This window comes from Erythrolamprus reginae, chromosome 1, assembly GCF_031021105.1.
Source record: "Erythrolamprus reginae isolate rEryReg1 chromosome 1, rEryReg1.hap1, whole genome shotgun sequence".
Lineage (NCBI taxonomy): Eukaryota > Metazoa > Chordata > Lepidosauria > Squamata > Dipsadidae > Erythrolamprus > Erythrolamprus reginae.
The window spans coordinates 23,977,506-23,995,820 of NC_091950.1; the positions used below are offsets into that span (position 1 = coordinate 23,977,506).

The 18,315-nt window shown below is 41.9% G+C and overlaps 1 protein-coding gene across 1 annotated transcript in view; it reads right to left on the minus strand.

Annotated features, from left to right (window-relative positions):
• The window catches only part of TBXA2R (thromboxane A2 receptor), a 60,739-nt gene that overhangs the window by 2,963 nt on the left and 39,461 nt on the right, over positions 1 to 18,315 (minus strand). The window contains exon 2 of the mRNA XM_070747249.1: positions 4,459 to 5,425. Within this exon, the coding sequence (XP_070603350.1) occupies positions 4,459 to 5,280 (822 nt within the window). The 5' untranslated portion in view covers positions 5,281 to 5,425. The remainder of the gene's footprint in view (positions 1 to 4,458; positions 5,426 to 18,315) is intronic.

Consider the following 18,315-nt stretch of genomic DNA (forward strand, 5'->3'; position numbering starts at 1 on the left):
AACCATTTTTTCCAGTTCATTTATATTTTTCTTATATTCAGAAATGTTCAATTTAGTATATCAAACCTTTTGGGGGGAAATTCCTTAGGGATTTGTAGCCCTAAAAAATAGAAATTGACACGAAATTCAGAAAGGATGGAGGGAGGGGCTTTTTGATCAAAATAAAAATATAAGTCTCAATTTTTCAAGTTCAATTTTCATATCATTATGTTCATAAATGTTCAAACTAGGTTTCCAGTTGAAAAAGTTTTCAAAAAGATCAAATTCAAGTACCTAAAAAAATTCTTTTTGGTCCGGTCACGTACGAAGAGAAACAGACTCGAAGTGATGATTTTTTTTTGCCCAGAAAACAATTAGCCACCACCCCAAAAATATTTTTTGATGATCAGCATTGTTAAATTGAGTAAATGAATGCCTAAGATTTTAAAGAATATTTCGGATTTGGAACATAAAAAAATAAAAAGTGAAAATGGTTGCAAGCAGCCGAGGGGGGGGGGGAGGCCTTATTTCTGATGTTAAAAACCAATAAGAATCATTTTTTTCAGTTCCTTTATATTTTTCTTATATTCAGAAATGTTCAAGCTACCAATCCCACACCAACTTTAGTAAAATAGAATTGATTTTGCAAGCAAAACTATCCATAAATTGAAAATAAATCACAAAAATGGGGGGGGCGTGCATTATATCAGCAAAATAAACCAATAAGATTTACTTTTTTCATTTCAATTTTCATATCATTGTGTGCAGAAATGTTCAGACTACTTTCCAAGTGAAAAAAGTTTTCAAATTGACCAAACATAAGCACTTCAAATGAAGAGTTTTTGTTCCGGGTCAGGGTGACCCGAACATAACATTAGGAAGTTTTTTTGCCCAGCAAAAACTAAGCCCCCCACACCCCCAAAAAAATTCTCATAAAGAGAACCCCTGAAATGATGAAAAGTCATGAAATTTCAAGTTTCAGATATGCAGGGAAAATGTTTTACCGGGGACTCAAACTTGGTTTCGGGTCACATAGGACCCGAACAGAACAGCAGGGTTAAGTAGCTTACGAAAGGCAAGGAGGGTGGGGGCAATTCTAATCTCTGGGGGGAGTTGGTTCCAGAGGGCCGGGGCCGCCACAGAGAAGGCTCTTCCCCTGTTTATCCCAGGCATGTTTAAATTCAGTTACTGTGGATTTACCAACCACGTCTGCTGGAAGTTTGTTCCAAGGATCTACTACCCTTTCAGTAAAATAATATTTTCTCATGTTGCTTTTGATCTTTCCCCCAACTAACTTCAGATTGTGTCCCCTTGTTCTTGTGTTCACTTTCCTATTAAAAACACTTCCCTCCTGAACCTTATTTAACCCTTTGAGATATTTAAATGTTTCGATCATTTCCCCCCTTTTCCTTCTGTCCTCCAGACTATACAGATTGAGTTCATGAAGTCTTTCCTGATACGTTTTGGGGCTTCACACTGTCATCTTGTGACTTATCACAACTTTATTGGATTTGTATGCTGCCCCTCTTTGAAGGTTCGGGATGGCTAAAATAATATATAATTGTGACATTTATACACTGTAATTGCGTGTTGCTATCTTGGCATTGTCATAGTTTCTGACACAACAGCTGCTTCCAGCCTCTATTAAAGATATTCAGTGAATCAAAGTTGGCAAACTCTCAGAGCTCCAATTCCACGGTCAAACTGCTTTTAGAGCCTTGGTGGTAAGAGTGCAGTATTGCGAGCTATTTCTGCTGATCACCAGCTGCCCTGAGTTTGGCAGATCGAATCTCAGTAGGCTCAAGGTTGACTCAACCTTCCATCCTTCCAAGGTCGGTAAAATGAGGACCCAGGTTGTTGGGGGCAATAGGCTGACTCTCTATAAACCTAAATCTAAAATGTTAATGCTAATATTATTTTACCATTAGGAAAGTCTACGGAGAGGGGCGGCATACAAATCTAATTAATAATATTAATATTAATAATAATAATAATAATAATAATAATAATAATAATAATAATCCAATCCTGGACATAGACACTAGAAACATGAAAGCTGATTGGAAAGATGGATGAATGATGAAACAGAACCAGCAAGCATATGGTTTTCTGGTGCAGCCGACCACATGGAGTTGAGTGTGTGTGTGTTTGTGTGTGGGGGGGTTATTTATACCTTCTCTTGGTCTTTGCACTTGCACGTCCTGTTCCTGTGCAAGAACACGTATTCTATTGGCTGTTGTCAGACTCCCATGGGGCCATGTACAAATGCTAGCAGTTTGTCTGAGCTAAGTTTGGTTTAAGTTTCTGTGGGTGATGCAGTGAAGGGGCATTGGGCAATTCCTATTGGGGCTGAGGGCTAATCCCAACTTTGTTGAATCTTGGGTGAGGGCATTTGGTTATGAATGGAGCTATCTATCTTTTTATCTCTGACATCTGTTGAGGACTATTAAGAAGGCGGGGGCTGCTTTCCAAGAGCATGTTTCTCCATTTCTCACTCCTGGAAATATGATATTCTGCCTTAATTTCCCAAACTAGGAGAGGGGTAGCACTGGTAGCGAAAATTGGGCCCGCAGCTTCGCATCTCCAGCATGTGCGCGTATGTGTCTGAGCAAGATTTTACTTCTGCACATACGCAGGAAGCATAATCTCACGATGGTACATGCGTGCGAGAGAGATTTTGGAGATATTTTGCTTCTGCACATCCCCAAAATTTCTCTCTCTCGTGCGTCTCCCTTTACAAGATTTTGCTTCCTATGCATGCAAAGAAGCAAAATCTGGCTCAGACGCGCACTAGAGATGCAAAACTGTGCGTGTAGCATATTGGGAGGGCGGGAGCAGCAGGACTACCTTTCTATAAGACTGACTAGTGTGGTCACTGCTTGTTCACATTCTTATTTATAAATATGTATACAGTGGTACCTCTACCTTAAGAACTTTTCTAGATAAGAACTGGGTGTTCAAGATTTTTTTGCCTCTTATTCAGAACCATTTTCTATTTAAGAACCCAAGCCTGGAAAATTTTCCCGGGAAATTTGAGAGCAGCACGAAGGCCCGGCCAGTTTCTTGCCATTCCCCCCCCAGGTTTCTCTCTCTGGCGCAGTGTACGGGAGGCAGCCTCGCGCCGGGTGTATGGGAGGCGCGTGCTCCTCGTCGCCGTCTCAGAGTCCCTCTTTTTTTTTTTAAGCCTTAAAGTTTTTGATTTTTTTTGATTCCCCTCACCTCACCTTCTTCCTTCAGCAGTGACTGTCCTCCTCCTCTTCTTCCTCCTCCTCCTCCCACCCAAAATCCGAGCTTTTATTTCTTTCCTAATGGGTTTGCGCGCATTATTTGCTTTTATATTGATTCCAATGGGAAAAATTGTTTCTACTTACAAACTTTTCTACTTAAGAACCTGGCCATGGAACGAATTGAGTTCTTAAGTAGAGGTACCACTCTACTTGAAAACCATTGTGCTCCAACTCTCTCTATTAACAGGAGATAACTCCCAAATTCCACGCCCTGCTCCTGATAAATCACAGTCTGATTCTGTCCTCCACTTGGCCTTTTTTGGAGAAGATTTAATAAAAGTTTGGCAAGTATTGCATTGACATTATGGGTGTTTAGTCAGGGTCAGTTTCCCTTCCAATGTCTCTGGAAATAAATAAAGCTGTCTCCTACTCAACATCACTGAGAGATTTTAGGCTACAAGCCCATCGGCATCCAGAACTGGGATTATGTGCATTAAGGGGACGAAGGGAGTTGAAATCAATCTGTTTACCAGATGTTGGCAAAAGGAAACAGGTATTTAAGATCTGAAATCTTTGCAAAGCTTGTTTAGAAAGTCTTTGTTTAAAAAAATATTTTACAAAATAAACTATTTTTAAAAGTTATTTTAAAAATAGTCCTTTAATTAATTAGTCCTTCCTAGTTAAGGAATTATAGTTGCTTTAATCAAAATAACTAGGAAGTTTGGACATTCTGACAGAAAGAGCCAGCCTCCAATATTACTTCTTTTTTACGGTAAAGTTTCTGGCATTTGTCTATCATTTGTCCTTTTTATAGCTATTCAAATAATGTGACTTAATCAACTGAAAAAGAGTCCAAGCACCTATCTGAAAACTTATCTTGGTCAGTAAGCCGTTCCCATCCAGTCACATGACCTTTAACCCACCCCATCACATGATTGTCAAGCCACTCCCACTTGGCCACATGACTGACAAGCCACTCCTACCTGGTCACATGACCATCAAGCCACAACCACAAAATAAGCCACGGCCACAGTGTGACAGTAAAAAATTTGGTAGTCCATCACTGCATTTTATGTGTATTTGGTTGTATGCCGCCCAGAGTGCTTTGGGAGTAGGGCGGCATATAAGTCCAAAACAAAATAATAAAATAAACAAAACAAAACAAAACACAAAACAATAATAATAAAATAATAACCACTGCGCTACCACAGCTCAAATGGTTGTAAGCTGAGGACTACACTTGAGGACTCACCAACAAGGGAAGCCAACAGACACTTGCGATAACCATGATCATCAAAAGCTGGACCATCATCTCCACCTCTCTGTCCCTCCGGCGTTGCACGGACTCAGAGTCATGGTAGACTCGGCAAAGGGTCACCACGCTGACTGTATTGAAGAGGAAGGAAAGGCCCACAGCCAGGAGGCCCAACAGGGCAAACAGGAAGCAGAAAACCACATTCCGGGCATCATGGACCAAAGTGAGAAAACACCAGGAGTTGGGGTACTGCAGGCTATAGTGCCCTAGGCCAAAGAAGGGTAAGAGGCCAAAAAAGAAGCCCAGGGCCCACACTATGCCCACCAAGGTCCAGGCCCTGCGTTTGGAAATACCAGCAGACCGGGAAAAGGGTCGGTTGATCCCCACAAAACGCTCTCCGGCCATGGTGGCGCCTAACAAGAGAGGGCACTGCCCAAAAAAGACCATGATGAAGCCCAGGAAGTTGCAGAGGTGGCATCCGGGATCTACATCCGTCCAGTCGAAGCGGAGGAAGTGGTAGGGGATCACGATGGAGAAAGTGAGCAGGAGGCCCATGAAGTCCGTCACCACCAAGCCACAGAGGAAGACTAAGAAGGAGGAACCGGAAGGGCTCTGCATCTTCCTGGAGGAATTGACCAGAGCGCACAATGCGAAAAGGTTGGAGAAGAGGCCGATCAGGCCAAATGTTGTGGCGAACCAAGGAGAGGCGAGCTGTTCTTTGTATTCCTCGCTGACGTTGACTCCCCTGAAGCAGGAGCCGAGATGTCTAGCAGCGCTGGAGTTTTCCATTGTTGGGTAGCGGGGGATCAGCTCTGGCATTTTTCCAATGGGGAATGACGAATCCTCTATTCAGCACAGTCCTATGATGTTGCCTCCAGACAGGTCTTCTCCTGAAGGTGTGACTGTGCCCCGCCAAAGTTGTCTCCCTTCCATTTTGTGGACATCAAGGAACCTGCTGTGTTCCCTTGAGAGGAAGGTAAGGAAAAAGGGAAGGATGAGTTAGTATTTCAGGCTTTAAAAACAACATTTGCCCACGTTTCTGCAACACTCCGCGGCCTGCACTGGCTGCTGATCGGTTTCCGGTCACAATTCAAAGTGTTGGTAATGACCTTTAAAGCCCTGCATGGCATTGGACCAGAGTACCTCCGGAACTGCCTGCTACTGCACGAATCCCAGCGGCCGATAAGGTCCTACAGAGTTGGCCTTCTCCGGGTCCCGTCGACCAAACAATGTTGTTTGGTGGGCCCCAGGGGAAGAGCCTTCTCTGTGGTGGCCCCGGCCCTCTGGAATCAACTCCCTCCAGAGATTAGAACGGCCCCCACCCTCCTTGTCTTTCGCAAACTACTCAAGACCCACCTTTGTCGCCAGGCATGGGGGAGTTAAGATATTTCTTCCCCTAGGCCATTACAAGTTATGCATGGTATGTTTGTGTGTATGTTTGGTTTTTATAACTAGGGTTTTTAGTTGTTTTATTAAATTGGATTGTTATATGTTGTTTTTACCATTGTTGTTAGCCGCCCCGAGTCTGCGGAGAGGGGCGGCATACAAATCCAATAAGTAAGTAAGTAAGTAAGTAAGTAAGTAAGTAAGTAAGTAAGTAAGTAAGTAAGTAAGTAAGTAAGTAAGTAAACAAACAAACAAACAAACAAACAAACAAGCAAACAAACAAACAAATAACAAGATTCCCCGATGCCACACACCTAAGCCCAGAGATGCAAAAGACGGACACTTTTTATCGTTGTAAATCAGTGGTTCTCAACCTTTCTAATGCCACGACCCCCCTAAATACAGTTCCTTATGTTGTGGTGACCCCCAACCATAAGTCTAGCACCAATTCTCCCAACAGAGCTTTAAGCTGATTGGCAGGGAGGTCAGTGGGACACGCCCACTGTAAACGCCTGATTGGTCGGATTGTAAAAATACGTTTCAAGGTGCCAGAATAAAAGCTTTCCTTCCTAACACCATGGGAAATTTGTCTCTTCCCCTGGTCTTAGGCGAACCCTGTGAAATGGTCATTCGACCCCCAAAGGGGTCCTGACGCCCACGTTGAGAACCACTGTTGCAGATGATGACAGAAAGCATGCGTCCTGAAACATTTTGTACCATTTATTCTAATTATGCTATCTACAGCGGTGATTCTCCAACATTTCCAGCTTGCTGGCTGAGCCCTGCGCGAAGGGGAGCGCATGTGAGTGGCAGGTGCAGGCACATGCCCACCACTCCATTTATGGGAGCAGCATGAGTGTGTCCTCCACTCACACCAATGGAGCTTTGCATGCGAGCAGAACAGGGGCGGGTTCCTCTTATCTGTCTACTGGTACACTGCGTGCGCATCCTGACGGTTCGGGCGCACATGTGCTCAAAATGTTCATGTGCATGTGCATCCTCTGGCGTGATTTCGCCTTTGCACATGAGCAAGAAGTTAAAAAGTGCCAAAATCTCATGAGGGGACGCTTGTGCATGCACAATTTTTTTCCTATTGCGCGTGTGTAGTAGCAATACATACATACATACATACATACTGTTCTGTTGGGCTCTCTGGTAGACTCCTCCCAAAAATTCACAGGTACAAATTTCAGACACACACACGTTTGAAAATTCAAAACAATGTTCTTTATAATGAAAATTCACTTAACCTAAGCCCTCTTTTGGTATAGCAAAGAGCACTCGTCTCCAAACAAACTGGTAATTTGTACAAGTCCCTTATCAGTTCTGTGATACTTATCTTGCAGCTGTGAGGCAATTCACAGTCCTTCTTTCACAAAGTGAAAAACACTTTGCTTTGGTTTAGTTTCAAAGCGGGGAAAAATCAGCACACAAAGGTCAAAGTCAGTAAAGCAGTCACAAAACGCAACGATGAGATAATCCTCCACAATGGCCAAACCCACAGGCTGCTATTTATAGCAGCCTCACTAATCACCACAGCCCCCCCAACCACAGGTGGCCTCATTTTCTTTGATAATAATCTCTCAGTTGTTGCTGCCTATGCATCGCTCATCGCATGGGTGGCTGTATCATTAACTCTTGTCCTGAATCCAAGGAGGAGCTAGATAATTGATCTCCTTCTGAGCTGTCTGCCACACTCTCCTCCTCCCTGTCACTCATGTCTTCTTGGTCAGAGGAGCCTTCATCAGCAGATTCCACCGGGGGCAAAACAGGCCTGCAGCATGTGGATGTCTCCCCCACATTCACAGTCCTTGGGGCAGGAGCTGGGCCAGAGCTAACCACAACAGTAAGTAAGTAATTAAGTAAGTAAGTAAGTAAGTAAGTAAGTAAGTAAGTAAGTAAGTAAGTAAGTAAGTAAATGCATGCATGCATGCATGCATGCATACATACATACATACATACATACATACATACATACATACATTCTTACCAAAATCGCCCATGCTCAAGCATCTCCTCATGAGATTTTGCTACTGAGCATGCGAGGAGCGCAAAATAAAGACAAAATTTCCAATAAAAAAGATGGCACTGCATTTTCACCCTGCAGGAGGCTCAAGAAAAGCCTCCAGAGCCCAAGAAGGGAAAACATGTATACACACACACACACCTGTTGTGGTGCAGGACGCCGACTATGCCAGGCCCACCCAGCAAGCAGGCAGAGAACACTTGCTAAAATTTTTGAAGCCCACCCCTGATTTCACATACATCATCTGGAAATCTTATAAACAAGCCACCCAGGGTAGCTCAGGAATATTATCAACAGAATTACGAAATGTATAGTTGCTTTCCAAGACTACCCAAATGGGTATGCGCTGCTTTGTGAATTGATTTTGGTATATTTGTCTAGTTTAGTTTAGCACTTCATTTTACAGCCTCCTAGGTTCCCGTGTATTTATTTTAATGTAAAAAAACCCCCAACACCCCATGAATCAAGCAAGACAGAGAGGCCGGTGTATATCAAGAGAAGCATCCCTTGGAAAATTTTACCCATTTGGAGGGCCTGCTTCTGAGAGTACGTAAGTTATATTGTCCAACATGTGTCCAACCGAGTGTTAAATCTTGGTACTCTTTGTTAATTGATTCCAGGAGGCTCAGTGAGTAGCATAAGTGATGAGTACCAAACAATTTTTTCTCATAAGGAATAATGTGGTGAATCACAAGGAAGCCGACACCAACAAGTTGTAGCTTGTGAGTCGAGTACCAAACAAATGATGAGTACCGGAACAAAATTTTCACATCAAAACACGTTGAATATCAAATTTGATGCGTTTCAAACAGCTGAGTGCAAAGGTACAAAGGTACCATTGTATTCTCCTTAGCTTATCTCAACCATTTTAAAAGATTTTTAAACAAATCAGCACACCATGGATGTGCTGACTTCTTTTTCAAATGCATGATAACAAAATCTTTAATTCACTACTGTGAAAAATAAATCTTGCCATGTTCTTTTACAGTACCTTAGAGGCAGTGATGGGTTGCCTCCTACGTGTATGGTCAGGTATGCAGAATCATTAGAAAAATTTTGATTTTTTTTTTCTTTTTTTCTGTTCTGGGCTCTGGGTATGTTTTTCCTATCGCAGTAAATGAGGTTGAATGTTTATAATTTTAGAAGAGCTGTGCGTGCATGTATGTACATACACTTTATACAGTAGATAATGTATATTTTTGTGTGCCTGTGTGTAATATGTATGTACACATATGGCATATGTACATAGAATTAAACAGTATATTTTGCATGTTCAGTAATAGTAAGGGAAATTGTATCACTTTATGGCGAGGAGACGCCAAGCACTCTAACCCTAACCCCTGACGTGAGTGACGTCAAGTTGGCCACCTTTAAGCCAATCACATGACGTTTAAGCCACCCCCAGTCACATGATCATCAAGCCACTCCCACCTGGTCAAATGGCCGGCAAGCTAAATCTACAAAATAAGGCACGCCCGCAGTGTGGTTGTAAAAATGTTTGCAGCCCTTCACTGGTGCTGGGGCAGGGACTTGAACTTGTGGAAAACTGGAAGCTTTCAAATTTGGGTTTCCCTAGATGTGCCAATATGACATCTCTAATAAAATTGAACTTTGAGGACACTTAAGCTTCGGAGTTTTCTTTCATTGGGGGTGTTACTTAGAACCCTGACAGCTTTGTTTGTTTGTTTGTTTGTTTGTTTGTTTAATCATTCATTCATTCATTCATTCATTCATTCATTCATTCATTCATTCATTCATTCATTAGATTTGTATGCCATCCCTCTCCGTAGACTTGGGGCAGCTAACAACAATAATAAAACAGCATATGACAAATCTAATATTTAAAATAACTAAAAACCTTTATTAAAGGCCAAACATACACACAAACATACCATGCATAAATTATATAGGCCTGGGGGGGAAAGGAATATCTCAATTCCCCCATGCCTGACGACAGAGGTGAGTTTTAAGGAGCTTACGAAAGGCAAGGAGGGTGGGGTCAATTCTGATCTCTGGGGGGAGCTGGTTCCAGAGGGTCGGGGCCACCACAGAGAAGGCTCTTCCCCTGGGTCCCACCAGATGACATTGTTTAGTCGACGGGACCCGGAGAAGGCCAACTCTGTGGGACCTAACTGGTTGCTGGGATTCGTGCGGCAGAAGGCGGTCTCGGAGATATTCTAGTTCAAAGTTATGAAGGACTTTCTCCCACACGCAAACATGAAGAGGGACTTACTACCTGGTTCTAAAGTTCCAACTGTGCCCCCACGTGGTTATGTGACTGCATGTTGGACAGTCAGCAACCATTGATAATTTATGGCTGTTTGCAGCATCCTGCTCTCACGTAAACGCATTTTACAATGTTTTTGCCAAAAATTGTGATTTACTTCTAGTTTTTAGTAAAAGCGACTCATAGAGAACAATGGGTTTGTTTTTTTGTTTTACTTTTATGCCGCCCATCTCCCAAAGGACTCTGGGCAGCTTCCAGCAAGAAAAAGCAATATTTTAAAACGATTAAAAATACTTAATTAAAAACCCGAATAGCACATACGTAATGCACCCACGGCCGGATCTAAATGATATTTCATTCAATCAATGGCCCATTTATGACCATGGGCCCATGGTAGTCATTTAATGACTGCCATAAAAAGGTAATAATATCAAGTTGGTCACATAGATGACCTGCTTTTCAACAGTCATGACTTATAGCCATAATGGGAAAACTCCATTACGGTCATAAGTAGAGGATTACTTTTATATATTTACCTTATACTTAGTTTATATCCTATGGAAGTAATAAACCTATATATTGTACCGAATATAATAATAATAATAATAATAATAATAATAATAATAATAATAATAATAATACACCTATTAATTGATTTATTTATCTATCAATCACTCTCTGCTGGCTGGAGAATTCTGGGAGTTGAAGTCCACAAGTATTTTTTTTGGGGGGGGGGTAATTTTTTTTTTTTAAATTCCTCCATACAAACTTTGTCAATACATTTCAAAGTACCTTCAATTCGTGTTACAATAAAAACAGTATCATATTAGTATAACAAGTGTAATCACCCCCAAAAATTACTGATTCCAAATTAGTTACTTTTGGTATACATCAAACCTCTAAACCTTGGCCTCTAATTTTGTCATCTGAATAAACAATTCTCCACTAATTGGATTCAACATTGATTTCCTTTTGATCTTATTCAATTAATATAATTATCCTCTTACAAATCTAGATAGGCTGTCATGCCTACTCCTCCTTCTTATACATTCTTTTTAAAATAAACTAAAGTCCACAAGTCTTAAAGTTGCCAAGTTTGAAGACCTCTGATGTAGAATTTCTATAGAATCCCTCTGTTAATAACACAGCATTGGACCAGAATATCTCCGGGACCGCCTTCTGCCGCATGAATCCCAGCGACCGATTAGGTTCCACAGAGTTGGCCTCCTCCGGGTCCCATCGACAAAACAATGTCGTCTGGCAGGACCCAGGGGAAGAGCCTTCTCTGTGGCAGCCCCGACCCTCTGGAATCAACTGCCCCCGGAGATCAGGACTGTCCCCACCCTCCTTGCTTTTCGCAAACTCCTTAAAACCCACCTCCGCCGAAATTGATTCCCCTGGGCCGTTCCGTTTTATGCATGGTTTGTCTGGGATTTATGATTGTTTTTATATTAAGAGTTTTAAACTGTTTTAATCATTAGATTTGTACTGTGTTTTATTGTTGTGAGCTGCTCCGATTCTCCCAACAGGGGTGGCATACATATATAATAATAATAATAATAATAATAATAATAATAATAATAATAATAATAATAATAATTAGTAGAGACAGCTATAATGCTGTATTGCTTGGGGAGGAAAAAAAATCCCAAACATGAAAAAATATTATTTTACTGAAAGAGTAGTAGATCCTTGGAACAAACTTCCAGCAGACGTGGTAGATAAATCCACAATAACTGAATTTAAACATGCCTGGGATAAACATATATCCATCCTAAGATAAAATACAGAAAATAGTATAAGGGCAGACTAGATGGACAAGGAGGTCTTTTTCTGCCGTTAGTCTTCTATGTTTCTATAATATTTATGCAAGAGTGACATTCAACATCCTTGACTTCAGCTGGGCTACATCAGTGAGACATTAGAGGAAAATTTGGCCAGGACAATATTCCTCCTTCTGCTCTTTGTTTAAAGATATTTATAGAAAAGGTAATTCTTTCCTGCCACGCAGATTGAGAATGTGTGGTTTAGTTTATTTAAACTTTTCTCTTAGTCTGTTCTTTTTCTCTCTTTATGGTGCAAGAAGGATTGGCCTTCTCAAGTCCCGCTGTGCTGATCATCATGCCCAGGGGTAAAGGGATAAGCAAAGGACATTGAAAATGTCCAGCAAGAGCAATTGAGCCTCAGAATTAAGGCCATAAATTGTTGCAGTCATAAGTCAAGGCACCCATGTTTGGTCCCATGGGGGGAGCCGCCAGAAGGAAGAAATCTGGGACAAAACGGGGGGCCTTTGCCTTTGCCGGCAGCCACGGGGCTGGGTTCCTGCGCAGCAGTGGTGACAGTAATGGGCAGCCATAATTTTTGCTGCTGCACTGTGGGTGTGGCTTATTTTGTGGGTGTGGCTTAATGGTCATGTGACTGGGTAGGGGTGGCTTGCCGGCCGTGTGACCAGGTGGGAGTGGCTTGCACAATCATCATCTTTCAAGTGAACTGTTAAGTCCTCAACTTACAATCTTGTCAGTTGTAAGTGTCGCTCACTGGGGTGACAATTTGCTTTGCGTTTCCCGCACTCTCCTTCCTGGGTTGCCCCCCCCGCCTCAGGCTGGGTAGCTAGGTGAACGGGGGCTGCCAGAAGCATAAATGCTGCCAGTGCCGCTTCTAGCCACACCTTCTGCTTGCACCTCAGGTGGGATATGGCCACGTGAGGCTGGAAGGGAGCCAGGCAGGAGAGAGGGAAGCTCGTCTGAGGCCAGGAAGGAGGAAAGAGGAAAAAAGCAAGGAGCCCAGATGCAGCAGCAGCAGGGAAAAAGAGGAGAGCCGAGCCAAGACCAGTAATCCAGGAAGTGACAGACACTGATCCGCTGGAGCTGAACACACATCTTCATTTCTGCAGGTGGAACAGCTCTTCACCCTGTCCTGCCTGCTGCCCACCCATGGGTGGTGCCGATCCATCCCGCCCGGGAGCTACCAGCGGGGAGGAATCCTGCAGGAAGGAAAGGATTTCTTCTCGTTGGCAGCTCCCGGGTGGGATGGATTGCCGCCACCGTCACGCAGGAACCCAGCCCTGTGGCTGCCGGCAAAGGCAAAGGCAATGGGGGCCCATTTAGTCCCAGATTTCTTCCTTCTGGCAGCTCCCCCATGGGACAAAACGGAGCACCTTTGCCAGCACAATCAGCAGCTCAGAGAGGTGGCCGCCAGCCGCCACGCCTGCACTCGAGCATTTTTTCTGCTCGCTGCCACATCTCCAAACATTTATGATGCTGCGATTTCGCTGAGGCTTCCCTTGCTGGGATACCCCACCTCCAGACTTCTGTTGCCAGCGAAGTGCCCGTTTTTGCGATGCTGGGATTCCCCTGCAGCATCGCAAAAACAGGGAAGTCCAGAGGTGAGGTTTCCCATGGAGGAGAGCCTCAGGGGAATCCCACCAGCATGTAAATGGGCGCTTCGCTGGCAATGGAAGGTCCGGAGGTGGGGTTTCCCAGCTAGGGGAGCCTTCGCCTGGCAATGGAAGTCGGAGGCAGGGCATTCCAGCGGCGGTGGCTTGGGTTCGTAAAGTGAAAATAGTTCGGAAGAAGAGGCAAAAAAATCTTAAACCCCGGGTTCATATCTTGAAAAGTTCATATGACGAGGGGTTCGTAAGACGAGGTATCACTGTATATGGTATATTTTGTATGTTTGCAGAAATATATGAATCTTTATTTCTGATGAAAGGAATTCTTCATAAGGACTTATGGAACTGTATAATTTCTTATGAATCCAATGACCTGGGAATCAAAAGCAATTTATTATATAATTGTGTAATTATTGTTTTGACACTTTGTCAAGTTTTATTGTTGTTTGTAGCATAAAATTTGAAAAAATTTTTTTTTTAAAAATCGTCATGTGACTGGCTTAAAGGTGGCCAACTTGATGTCAGTCATGTCAAGGGTTAGAGTTAGGGTGCCTGGCCTCTCCAATTTCACTATCTATTTACTATTACTGAACATCCAAAATATACTATTTAATTCTATATATCTATGCCACATGTGTACGTACGTATTATACATAGGCACATAAAAATATACATTATCTACTATATAAACTGTATGTGTATGTATACACATACATGCTCACACACCTCTTCTAAAATTATACACATTCAACCTCATTTTCTGGGTTAGGAAAAATGTACTCTGAGTCCAGAAGGGGGGAAAAAAATTCAAATTTTTTCTACCGGTTCTGCGTATCTGACCATACCCATAAGAGCCCATCACTGATTCTAGGGTCAGATTCTGATCCAAACATTTGCAAGACACAAGACCTTTGCCTGCTTTAATTCTAGAAAGTCTAGAAAATGTCAAGTTTCACAAAGATGAATTTCAAGAGAATTGGTCCTCTGCCCCCAAAGAGTCAACAAACAGCTGCATCCTGTTTCCCTTGAAATCTAGATCTATCTCATAAGAAAGAAAGTATTTCCATCCTTCTGGTAATTGATGCGACAGGCACGATGTCAAAAACCACCCATAGAGAAATAACCCCCTTTAAGATTAAATGTGACCCTTGAGAAGTAAATCTCCCAGGGGCAAAATATCGAAGGCAAGAATAGAATGGGAGAAAGAAACAGAAGCAGTAAAAAAAGCTAGACTCGCCGCCCACAGTCCTTCGGGAATTGGGCGGCATGTAAGTTGGATAAAATGAAATGAAATGAAATAGCAATAGCATATAGACTTATATACTGCTTCACAGTTCTTTACAGCCTTCTCTAAGGGGTTTACAGAATCAGCCTATTGCCCCCAACAACCTGGGTCCTCATTTTACTGACCTTGGAAGGATGGAAGGCTGAGTCAATCTTGAGCCTGCTGAGATTCAATCTGCCAAACTGCTGGCAGCCGGTGATCAGCAGAAGCAGCTTGCAGTACTGCACTCTAACCACTGTACTACTGAGGCTCAGAATAAAATAAAATAAAATAAAATAATGAAATGAAATGAAATGAAATGAAATAAAATAAAATAAAATAAAATAAAATAAATAAAATAAAATAAAATAAAATAAAATAAATAAAATAAAATAAAATAAAATAAAATAAAATAAAATAATAAAATAAAATAATAAAATAAAATAAAATAAAATAATAAAATAAATAGTAAAGTAAAGTAAAATAAAATAAAATAATAAAATAAAATAAAATAAAATAAAATAAATAAAGTAAAATATAATAAAATAAAATAATAAAGTAAAGTAAAGTAAAATAAAATATAATAAAATAAAATAATAATAAAATAAAATAAAATAAAATAAATAAAGTAAAATAAAATAAAATAAAATAAAATAAAATAAAATAAAATAAAATAAAATAAAATAATAAACTGGTATTCTTCAGTTTGATGGGTTTCATCACTGCCATATACATAGTGGCTGTCATTTTTTGTTAAATTGCTTCCGATCAAACCCTTGAGTAGGAATAAAATGACAATAAAAGCAGTCTTGATAAGAATATAAGAAGAGCCATGCTGAATCAGGCCAAAGCCCATCGAGTCCAGCATTCTGTGTCACACAGTGGCCCACCAATTGTCCATGGGGATCTTGAGCAGAAAGAGAAGGCAAGACCCTCCTTTTCCCTTGACCCCCAACACATGGTACTCAAGAGAATCCTGCCTGCCTCGACCAACATAGAGGCAGCACATGGACATCTCAGCTAGGTTGAGAAAAAAAATGGGGCTAGCCCAAATCACACAAGGAGCTCCAGAGTTAAGGGCAGATACTCTTATGGCCTTGCTCCTCCAGTGGCATCCACAGGCTGTTGTTGCACAGGGTCATCCCACCAGTTTTACAACCTAGTTGCATTTCAATCCTGCAGCCTTATTTTGTCATATTGCCTCCCCCCCTCCCCATATTGTCCCCCCTGGGAATGCAGCTGGACCCACCCACAAACAACCCTTATAGGAATGCAACCCACTCTTTCAAACAACACTTTCCCGGGTCAACAACATGTCTTACGACACCTTAAAATGAAAGCAAGTTTGTATACAACACCAAAGGCCTCCATTTTTCCTAAGAGCTCCAGCTGAGGTCATCTATAGAAGACAAAAAATCCTCAACGTATTTTGCCAAGGTTTCTATTTAGAAAAATAGAAACATAGAAGTCTGACGGCAGAAAAAGACCTCCTGGTCCATCTAGTCTGCCCTTATACTATTTTCTGTATTTTATCTTAGGATGGATATATGTTTATCCCAGGCATGTTTCAATTCAGTTAAATTCATTTTATTTTATTTTTTATTTGATCCAATACACAATAATACACAATGAAGATAATGGAGGACACCTTTGAGGAAATAGAATTAGAGAAAGAATAGAAGAGAGAATATAGGATAAAATAAACCAAGAGAGAATAGAAGAAAGATATAGGGATAGAAGAGAAGATATATGGGGTATAGGAGAGACAATAGGACAGGGGTCGGAAGGCACTCACGAACAGTGCTGAATATGCTTGGGGGATTTGCTGGTAGAAGAAAAATCTGGTCCTCCAAAGAAAGTTTGATGAATATTCCTCTCCTTTTGTGTGCGGCTGTATAAGTATGAGTAGGGCCTCTCTCCTCACAGCCCCCTCCCCGACCTCTGGAGATGGCTGTAGGCACACACACACACACACACACAGCTGGATTCTGTAAACAAGCTAAAGCTTTTTCTTCAGGATCCTCTAAGGACCGTGATGACGAACCTATGGCTTTATAGGTCATAACCAACACTTTGAATTGTGTCCGGAAACCAATTGGCAGTCAACGCTGTCCACGGAGTGGTGGCGAGATGTGGGCATATTTTTGAAGGCCCAAAACTGCTCGCGCGCCTGCATTTTGGATGATTTGAAGTTTCCAAACACTCTTCAAAGGTAGTCCCATGTAGAGAGCATTGCAGTAGTCGAACCTCGAGGTGATAAGGGCATGAGTGACCATGAGCAAAGACTCCCTGTCCAAATAGGGCCGCAACTGGTGCACCAGGTGAATCCATTTCCTCCAGATCACCTGGGACCTGGGCGGCAGAGAATAGATGGGAGTGGGGCCAGTCAGAGGTAGTATTTACCAGTTCTCAGAACAGCTCAAAATTTCCACTACTGGTTCTCCAGAACTGTTCAGAACCTGCTAAAACTCACCTCTGGTGGTGACCATGACTGCATCCATCTTGTTGCAAACTTTTACATTTTGCTATTTCCAGAGAGGTATAATGGTTTGTACATTTGGTCAGGCTGAATTTAGACAGATGCAAAGGGTAGAAGGGTGTTGAAAGAACGGATTTGCAGCTCAGAAAACAGATTATCCCATTAAAGCAATGCTGTTGTTTGGATTTTAAGATCCCTCCATTCTATAAATCTTGAAAGAGTGCATTGCCCTTTTAGCTTCTGAAAGGCCACAGATGTTTCTCAAGTAGGAAAGGTTACATACACCAAGGAATGGAAAATATTCACCAAACAAGAGCACAAACCTACATATACCAACCCAATTATTTGCAGGCTGTGGGCTAGAAATATTGTAGGGGAAGGAGGAATCATCAATGAGAAGCCAGAGGACAAATTAGCAGCAGGCATACATGTCAAAACTCTTATATTAATCATGGTTGGGCAACTAAATGGGCTAAATGAATACACTCTGTGCTTCTTTCTGTAGATTTAAAATCCAACATTGTAAAGAGTTCTTTAAATAAAAACTGTCTAGTCCAGCCTTAGCAAACATGGATCTCACCAAACAATCAACTAAACATGAGCCAACAATGTGCAGCAGCAGCTAAAAAGCCAACACAATCCTAAGCTGCATCAACAGGGGAATACACTCCAAGACCAGGGAAGTCTTAATACCACTCAACTACGACCACACCTGGAGTACTGTATTCAGTTCTGGTCACCACACTTCAAAAGAGACATTGAAACTCTGGAGAAGGTGCAAAAAAGAGCAACCAAGATGATTAAGGGATTGGAAACCAAGACTTACAAAGAGAGATTGCAGGAACTAGGTATGGATAGCCTAGAGAAAAGGAGGGCCAGAGCGGACATGATAGCAGTCTACAAGTATACGAGGGGATGTCACAGAGAGGAGGGGATCACTTTATTCTCCAGGGCACCAGAGGGCCGGACGAGGAACAACGGCTGGAAGCTGACAAAGGAGAGATTCAACATGGAGATAAGGAGGAACTTCTTGACGGTCAAAGCGATCAACCAATGGAACAACCTACCAGCAGACGTTGTG